At 39.3% G+C, this 9,742-nt stretch overlaps 1 protein-coding gene across 2 annotated transcripts; it reads left to right on the top strand.

Annotated features, from left to right (window-relative positions):
* Nucleotides 1-1,513: 1,513 nt before the first annotated feature.
* On the top strand, nt 1,514-7,494 carry LOC118742436 (peregrin). Of its 2 annotated transcripts, none has more exons than XM_036474504.1 (5): nt 1,514-3,110; nt 3,190-3,714; nt 4,317-5,041; nt 5,102-5,409; nt 5,596-7,494. In XM_036474504.1, exons 1-5 carry the CDS (start codon nt 2,033-2,035, stop codon nt 7,316-7,318), a joined length of 4,359 nt encoding a protein of 1,452 aa, XP_036330397.1. In that variant the 5' UTR covers nt 1,514-2,032; the 3' UTR covers nt 7,319-7,494. The 2 variants fall into 2 exon arrangements, with proteins under 2 accessions (XP_036330397.1, XP_036330396.1); XM_036474503.1 differs by having other exon boundaries at nt 3,190-3,723.
* Nucleotides 7,495-9,742: the final 2,248 nt, after the last annotated feature.

Raw genomic sequence — 9,742 nt, 5'->3', positions numbered from 1 at the left:
ACCAAAATGAGAACAAAACTGACGAGAACGTTCTCATTGGGAATTATATAAGAACTAAACCCTGTGGTAGGCCACTTCTGGTACAAAAAGTAAGGTGACAAAGCCTTATGCTATTCATTCACCTAAAGATTTTGTACTTTTATTGTATCAGCTTGTTCAAATTATAGTTTCTTTTCTCATAATATTTAAAGCTTTTAAATCACAATTATTTAATGAAGTTTCCTTAATACGAGAAGTAGGTTGATGAACGTATTGTTGTGAAATAATTGTGGAAGAAATTTTAAAATTTTTTTCATTCCAACACAAAAATTGCCTCAACTGTCGGTCATCGTTTAGATTCGCAGGTGGGTGTGTCTCAATAATTTTATTTGTTACCGATCCGATATCTGTACGTGCATTACCAACTTCGTAAATATTAATATTTTAGACATGCCTAAAACAAGCTGGGTTTGGAAGTACGCTTGTGTGATGAATGACGGATTTGTCAAGTGCAATGTATGTGTTGTATATTATAATATTTCTCCATATGGTACGGAAGATTCTTATAGATTTTCCCTATGTACGTTCGTTTGCGTTATATGATCGTAAATGCGTTTAATTTTCACCTCTCCACATTTTTTCGGGTGCCCGGGTACCCGGGTAATTACCATACTGCCCGGGTACCCGGTCTACCCGGGTAGGGCTTCACCCGCTACCCGGGTACCCGGGTAGCTCATTACCCGGGTGAAATCATCAGCCCTAGTTCAGAACTTTTGTTGTTTGATATTGAAAATGAGAATGTGTATATGTGTTTGAGTTTTGAATATTAAAAGTAGATTAGTAGGATTCATGAAACGTCGAAAAGTTGTTGCAAAATTTGCCACCTTGCGACACAGCTGATTACTTTTGTATGGAAACTCCTGCGACAAAATTGGACTATGCTACAATATTTGAGCTGGCAATCATTGCAAGTCATGAACGAAAAATACAAGATCACGCCTTCTTCTTAGTAGCCCGTTATAATCGCATTTAGGAAAAAAGTTGGGCGACTTTGACATTAGCCGTTTATTTACATTTGTTCGTTGTTTACAATTTGGTGGCTTTTTACTGCAATTTTCTTAAATTTCGCTTGTGACAACGTGTGCACACATATGCTAAAGAGTAATTTAACACAACGGCATGATTTATAGAAGAATTTGCATAATAAAAATGATTATTCATGCGTTCAACATTTACGCCGTTTTTTTTTTGTTCTCTTCGTTGTTTACTTCTTACAACAAAGATGGCGTCGAGATTTCAACAGCTAGAAAATAACTTTTGTCTTTCTTTGGGGAAGGCGCGTTCTTGTGTCTTTCGTTCATGGGTGCTAACGTCGGTTGGGTCAAAAAAAGGTTTGGCAAAGAATGCGCCACCTATAGGAAAATATTTTCCTGCGTCTGTTTCACCAGAAGATGGCGCACACCTGAGCTGTCAAAAAGCCTATGAAGTGCTTTTTGAGCAAACCTTTTTTTTTATTGAATCATGGCCATAACCGGCCGCGCTAGTGAATTTTTCATCCCAACCGATTAGCATGGCGTGTGGAAAGAAACAAAGAGAACAAGGTTGCCGCTACCGAAAATAGTTTTAAACAAATTTCCCGCTCTAAATTAAGTTGTTTTAAACTGGACGACATAATGGAGAGAAGATTTTTGGAAAATATAACTCATGATAAAGCTGAATTTCTTTAAATTAAATATGAAATACAATCATACTAGCAGTCTTTCAAAGTACTTCCATTATAGCCTAAAATTCCTCCCTATCCGTAATGGTTGTTTGATAACAACACTTTTGCTTGTTAAACGTCAAATTGCATGCAAACAGCTGTCACTTTGCGCCATTTGTGACAGCGGAATATGCGTGTGAATTGAAGAAATACAAAAGGAAGCGTAAATTAAGCGAAAAAGCTACGGTAATATAGTTTCACGCGAAAATTTTGCAAATAAAATGCAAATATAGCGAACGGTTTTCGCAATAGCACCAAGCCGAATCATCAGTAATATCAATTACACTTACAATGGGCCTCGATTTTGATGCGATCGAGTATTGCAAGAACGTGAAGCTGCAGCAAGCACAACCGCCGTACGCGTGTCCAGTAGCGAAATGCGATCGCAGCTACAAGACCGTGGTGGGACTTCAATACCACTTACTTAACTATGATCACGACAATCCACAACCAATAACACCAATTATAACGCCAAACCGAAAAAAGGCGCGGAAAGCACATCATTCTACTCCCAAAACACCGAAGGGGACAGGAGATGACAACGCCGCCAACGGTGGTGGGAATCAAGTGGCTAATCCTGAATCCTTAGTTTGCTACAATGAAGAAGAGCAAACAGTGCAGTTTAATATCGACGGTAAGAGTGTTCGATTGCCTATCGATGAACCGCTGCCGTTCATTGAAGATGAAGAGTATGCGGAATTAGTAGCCCGCCGTTGCATTCTAAATGCCGATGCACCACCTCTTGAGGAAAATGCGTCGTGGGCGCGTATAAAAGTGCCCGAGGCGCGTTATCATGAAATTGAAAACTACCATGTGCCTGACGCGCCACCCCGCCCACTTGCTTATTATCGTTTCATAGAAAAATCGGCTGAGGAACTAGATGGCGAAATCGAGTACGATGTGGATGAGGAGGATTCGGCGTGGCTAGAATGGATGAACGAACAACGTGAAAAATCCGGTCTAAACGCGGTCGGCATCGACACCATGGAACTATTAATGGATCGATTAGAAAAAGAGTCATACTTTCAAGCTGCCGCTAATGGCACGCCAACCGGCGTAGAAGTAGACGATGATGCAGTTTGCTGCATTTGCATGGATGGCGAGTGCCAGAACACAAACGTGATTCTCTTCTGCGATATGTGCAATCTGGCCGTGCATCAGGATTGTTACGGTGTTCCGTACATTCCGGAAGGTCAGTGGTTGTGCCGACGCTGTTTGCAATCGCCCAGTACCCCAGTGAGTTGCGTATTGTGCCCGAATGCCGGCGGTGCTTTCAAACAGACCGATCGCGGTCAATGGGCACATGTGGTATGCGCGCTTTGGATTCCTGAAGTGCGCTTTGCTAATACCGTGTTTTTGGAACCAATTGGTAAGTTAAATTATCGATAAGCCAAAATTTAAATCAAGATTAAAATATTTATGTTATTATTTTTGTACTTTTTTTTTAGATTCCATCGAGACCATTCCGGCGGCGCGTTGGCGACTCACCTGTTATGTTTGCAAAGAAAAGGGGTTGGGCGCGTGCATACAGTGTCAGCGCAACAGCTGCTATGCTGCTTTCCATGTAACATGTGCGCAACAAGCTGGTTTGTATATGACAATGGACACGGTTAAAGATGGCCACAACGACTCTTCGGTTCATGTACAAAAGTATGCCTACTGCCATGCTCATACGCCGGCTGATGCTAAATTAAAAACCAATCAAAAAGAAGTGGAAGATACACGTGTGAAAATGAAAGAAGCACGTAAGGCTCTGGCCAAGAAACGTTCGTCAGCTCCAGTTGTACTCATACCAACAATTCCTCCCAACCGTGTGCAGGAGATCTCGGGCATGGTACACATGCAAAAGAAGCAGCAATTCTTAGATAGGCTTATAGCCTATTGGACACTGAAACGACAGTACCGGAATGGTGTGCCACTATTGCGACGTCTACAGAGTCAAGGCAACAATCACGGTGTAATACACCGAAATGGTATTGAAGGTTTGCATTTTGTTTGGCTTTCTGCTCCTACCCCTCACTTAAAAGTGACTAACAGTAGTAGTGATTAACTTCATAGTACGTTATTTGCTTTGCGAGAATCTAGATTTATTTTAACATATTTTTTAGTTTTAAGATACGTATTTACTTCTCACGCATTTATAACATACCTATACATATGTACATACATAACGTCATTTAAAGTACAATACCGCCTATCCTTATTCTGCAAAACCGCGTAACTGACATTTGCTGCCAAAAATTTGATTTGCTCACACAAGCTCTTGGCTCAATCCTTATAAATTCGTCCTAAAACATACTAGCCAGGAATGCGATTGCTTTATAAAAAAGAGAACCATTGTGAAATATGAGTGTTTTTACTGTCTAGAAAATATTTAACATAATTCACATACGCGGTTTTGCATTGTCTTCATACGCGGTTTTGCATTTTGTTGATATGCGGTTTTGTACTTTAAACGACGATAAGTATTCTATTTTTTTATCATGATAAGTATAATAATGTACGTATGCAATGCAATTGACGTTTTGAAAGTCAGCCTGTTTGTCGATTTAAAAATTTCTTTCCTCATTATTAGGATCACCGGACACTAAGGAGTTATACAAGCAGTTGAAATACTGGCAGTGTCTGCGGCAGGATTTGGAGCGTGCGCGCCTACTTTGCGAATTGGTGCGCAAGCGCGAGAAACTAAAAGCTGCCTTTGTGAAAATTTGTGAGCAGGTGGTAATGTTACAAGTGAATCCGCTAGAATCGGCGCTGACAAAGCTACTGGATACACTCGAAGCAAAAGATACCAGCGAAATTTTCCGTGAACCTGTTGATACAGTCGAAGTGCCTGATTATTTGGATATTGTGAAGCATCCAATGGATCTAGGCACGATGCGCACAAAACTGAAACAAGGCCAATACACGACGCTGGAGCAGTTGGAGATCGACTTTGACTTAATGATACAAAATTGTCTAGCTTATAACAATAAAGATACAGTTTTTTATCGTGCTGGCATACGCATGCGTGACCAAGCAGCGCCACTTTTCCAACAAGTGCGGAAAGAGCTGCAACGTGAAGGTTTGTTGGACAACACACGCTCCGAGCATGAAGATCACGTTGAACAAGAGGTTGAGGCGGAATTAAAACAATTGCTAGAGGCCAAGCCATGTGAAGAAATTGTGCAGAAGTTGCTAATTCTTGCAGATAAATCACAGGTCCTCAAGAACCCCGCATATCGTACGAAAAAAATCAAACAAATACGCTTGGAAATAACACGCATGCGCAAAGCTATGCAAAAGGCGAAAATAGCTGCGGTTAGTGTAGTTAATATAATCTAAAAAATAAATCACTAAGTTTTTTATGACTTATTTTAGCGATATTCAAATATGGGTGTAAATTCACAAAGTGATGACGATGATGATGAAGAGTACGACCACAACAACGAGGTTATGCGTCATACAGAAAAAGTAAAACAGCCATCTGCTGGTATACAGCAACAGCCAATGCAGAACAGCTTGCCAAAGCGTTCGAGAAAAGTACCGGCTAATATGATGGTAGTCGATGACGATGATACAATGGGCGAGGAGTCTAAAGAAACCGCTACAACGACAGTACAAACACCGCCATGCAGCCCCATAAAGAGTCTGAACAACAGCGCATCGCCAGTGGGTGTAAATCGAAGGTATGTAAATAAATTAAATCGAAATCAGATAATAGGTTTAGGTGAGTATAAAGTGCAAACATATACAAGCATACAATAATATTGACTAGTATCTCTGTCAGATCAGATTCCATAATGTTCGCATGTTGATCATATAACACTATTTAACTATTTTTTTCATTTCATTTCCTCTAATTGGCCGTGCAGAACTGCAGTTTTGTTTACGCGCAAAGCGCAAGCGGCCCTCAAAAGACCTTCTGAAATCACTACCCCTGTTAAGGATGAATCTGCAGCATTGTCCGCGTCGGCTACTCCAAATAATAACAACTCCACCGCAAGTGCTGCTGGGGCGGCAGCTGCAGCTACACTCGCATCATCAGCAATGACAATAAGCAATAAACTAAGCGGCAGTCATTTGACTCCACTGGGCGCAAGTTTAAGCCTACCTGCTGGTGTGATGTTAGGCGCAGTCGCTGTTAAATCCCCAAAACGAAATGCGCGTCACAAGCGTCTATCGGAAATGCGACAGAGTGCGTCGATGTCGCCCAAAAAATCACCAAACGCTATACTTACGCCAAGCACTCCGTCATCTGTGAATGTGCCACCCAGCGTTGCAGCGTTAACGTCCACGCCAAATTACGATCGAATACCTGACAGTTTTCGGGTGTATCGTGCGAACAACGAACGCGACGTAAGCGACAGTGATGATGACGATCTGAGTGACATGTCAGGCAGTCCCTGCAGTAGTTGCTCGGGTTTCAGCGTCAGCGGGTCTGGTTCGGAGTATGATAGTAGTGATGATGATGATGACGATGAGGATGATGATGGTGAAGATGAAGCCGAAGGAGACGGGGAAGGTGATGGAGATGAAGAGAGTGAAGACGATGAAGAGGTTGATGGCCGTGAAGGCGATGCGGAAATACGCGAAGTTGCTAGTACTGGCGAGCCAGATGCTGAAGGTGGTGAGGGTGATGCCGGTGGTGGAGGCAATGGTGAAGCGGCGAGTGCCAGCGCCGACAGCGTGCATAGCGGCGAGTGCGCTGAGGAAAGTAACGATTGTGTGGTGAGCGATAGGGTTGAAACGGATGCAAAGAGTGTGGCGACACGCACGCCCACACCATCAGAGAAACGTCCACGCAATGCCACACGTACGAAGCAGAAAAGCAAGCCGCCTGCCGAAACAAATGCGAAAAACATTAAAGCAGATGCAGTGCAGACACCGTCCACTGGCAAGACAACGACGCGCTCGGTCAACAAGCAAATAATGACTAGATCGGCAACTCCCACCGCCATTGCCAATGCAAACGCAACTAGTACACCCGTTGCGAATAACGCTAGAGGGCGAAAGGCCAGCCTTAACAACAAGTTGAAGTATAACAATACACACAATACACGGGGTGCTGCCGCAGCGACACCCACACCGTCGTCATCATCTAGACCTGCATCTGCAAATGCGGACTCAACGCATGAGGCCGCCATCGAAGGGTGTGGCGAAGATGCTGAAGCGACGGCGACGTCAACAACAGGTCTGCTGAAGCCCCCCCTTGAGCCACTGCAGCTAGTGTGGGCCAAGTGTCGCGGCTATCCCTGGTACCCGGCGCTCATACTCGACCCCAAGACACCGAAGGGTTTCGTATACAACGGTGTGCCGCTGCCAGCACCGCCACTCGACGTGCTTGCGCTGCGCAAAAACTATACCGAAGATGTGGTATTTCTGGTGTTGTTCTTCGATGTGAAACGTACGTGGCAATGGCTGCCGGCGAATAAACTCGAAATACTGGGCATTGATAAGCGATTGGATCAGCAGAAATTGGTGGAATCACGCAAGCCGACCGAGCGAAAGGCAGTGAAAAAGGCATACCAAGATGCGTTACACTATCAAAGTCAAGTGTCCGATCTGGAGGGTCAAGGACCGGATCCGATAATGTGAGAAGGTGCAATGCCGGTTGGCGTGTGGAGAAAAGTGCGACACAAACGTTGAAGCAGAGTGGCAGAAAAGGTGGTGGTATTGGCGCCAATCGTGTAGCTGCATATATTTATAAATATGAATAATATAAAGAAATATAATTTTAAAGCGACCGTTATGCATGTATACATAAAGTATGTATGTCCCTTTTATTAATTAAATAATAGTTTCTTACTTATAATAAGTTCATATATGTATACATATAAATATTTGATTGATGTGTATACCTTTGCTACAATAAGTAATATCTTAAAATATAATTTTATATTTTGCTAAATTCTTTTAATGTTAAGTCTTGAAAAATTGCCTTTATTGCAATTTGCACCACTGTATTTTAGATAACCGAATACATATTATAAACCAGATGCATAAAAAATCCTAATTTGTAATTTCGTTTTCATATTCATTCAACTCCCAAAATATGGCTTGTTGAAATTTTCCTAATTTCCAGTGTTTTCCTTTTAGTCCTTTTAGTTGCAGGCATGCTATTAAACAGTAATGGATTGCTTGCATTTTCTTTTCCCCCCTTATATGTATACATGTGTGTAAATGAATTTAAATAGGCGCTCAAAGCGGCCATCTTCAAATTAATGTGGTTACATAGTGAAGAGTTTTCTGAATTCAGCTTCCCGAATTCAATGCCGCAACGATTTTGTCATTTCACTAAAAATCCATTTGGTTATTATAATCAAGCAGTTTCTGCAATTCAATTCCGAGAGAATTTCAATCGAATACGCTTTGTATTCAAGTTGGTGGGGGTTGAAATTTACTCAGAAGTGAATTGCAGAACATGCCAGAATATAAAGAATATTTCTGTTGTTTATTTGATTTGAAGAAGTTGGCAGGACGGTGAATAACAAATTTCATTTAATCGCTTTAAAGTATATTGTATTTTAATATTTTCCTTTGTAAAGAGAATAATTATTTTTCTTTGGTTTTTATTTATTTTTTGTTTGACGAATTTGCATTTAATAAATGTTTTTCTACATTGTTAAAAAAATTTCATAAGTTAAAATTTGGGCGAAAATTATGTTAACTGAAAAGAAGAATAAGGAAATTAAAATAAATACGAATCGGAACTTATGTAAATTATAAATATTTAAAAAGGAAAAATAAAGTATTTGTAAAATAAAATAATAAAACTGGTAACATAAAATACAAAATTAATTTTAAAATGTTAGTTGCAATGCAAAGCAACATGCTGCTTTTTTTGCAATCGTTTACACTTTTAATTTTATATTTCACTATCATTTACTACCGCGTGCAGATTTTTTCCAAGTTTTGCCCCCTTTTCAACTGTCAAATTGAAAAAAAATAAATAAAAAAAATGATAATGGCATATTGAGTGGTTAAACGCGTTTAAGTAAATACTTATACTGCAATTAAGTTAAGTTTTAACTCGTAATTAAATTAATTAGTTATAAGCAAATAAAATGTATAAATCCAAAAAAAAAATATATAAATATATTAAAAACCCAATAAATTAAATAAACATGTCAACATACATTTGCGTCGCGATCTAAAATTTAAAGTAAGCTACAGATACGTATTTGTATATATTTATTACAACATTTATTTTATGTCAATAAACATAAAAATTCATCTCTACCTAAAATGTTTGAATGCAAAATGATTCGATTATATGCATATGCATGTATGCAATAATTACAATTATAATTTTTGAAATCATTGTACATGAGCATTAAAAATGACAGTTGCTTAATTTTTAAAACTGCAGATACATACGGTAATGCAACAAAACAAAACACACACAAATACTACACATAACAAGATAAAGAAGAAATAAATGTTAAAAATAGAAAATATTGGTAATTTTATTAATTTGCATAACTGACTATACTGACGTCAGGTAGGTTTTAACAAAATAATTTTTTTTCGTACTACCCGCAATTTTCTTTCATATTTCGTATCTAGGGAGTTCTTAGAGTAAGACGAAACATATTTTAAAATATGAGAACCAGCCGTTTTATAGAAAACCGATTTTTAACTCTGTTACCATTTTCTAAACTAGTCATCTACAAAAATCGAAACTTAATTTTTCACGATTATTTTCACTGAAATAAATGTTAAATAAAAAAAAAAAATAAAAATAGAACAAATTATCTGGGCGTGGTCTACCGGCCCATTGAATTTGTAGGATCTATCGTACAAAGCCAGGAAAAGGAGTAATTATGTGGCATTTTTGGTACATTCACGATTTTGCTTCTTCGGTCAATCGTATTTTTAGCTAATATCACATTCTATGTTTTTACTTCTTTTTATGTAACAATATATATATATATTTTTAACTTTTTATGCTGATTCTATTTTATCAAAAAATCTTCAGACAAAAAAATTAACTTTGAAGTTGCTTCAAAAACATTGCTT

Source organism: Rhagoletis pomonella, unplaced genomic scaffold (assembly GCF_013731165.1).
Source record: "Rhagoletis pomonella isolate Grant_MI unplaced genomic scaffold, Rhpom_1.0 Rhpom_scaffold_00007, whole genome shotgun sequence".
Lineage (NCBI taxonomy): Eukaryota > Metazoa > Arthropoda > Insecta > Diptera > Tephritidae > Rhagoletis > Rhagoletis pomonella.
The sequence above is the reverse complement of the archived record's forward strand: the minus strand, read 5'-3'. Positions and strand labels throughout refer to the sequence as shown.

Excerpts from the sequence above, each read along its gene's own strand:
- LOC118742436 (XM_036474503.1), top strand. The coding sequence starts at position 2,033 with ATGGGCCTCGATTTTGATGCGATCGAGTATTGCAAGAACGTGAAGCTG. Across the intron at positions 3,724-4,316 it reads ACACCGAAATGGTATTGAAG|GATCACCGGACACTAAGGAG; the intron begins GTTTGCATTTTG and ends CCTCATTATTAG. Across the intron at positions 5,410-5,595 it reads CCAGTGGGTGTAAATCGAAG|AACTGCAGTTTTGTTTACGC; the intron begins GTATGTAAATAA and ends TTGGCCGTGCAG.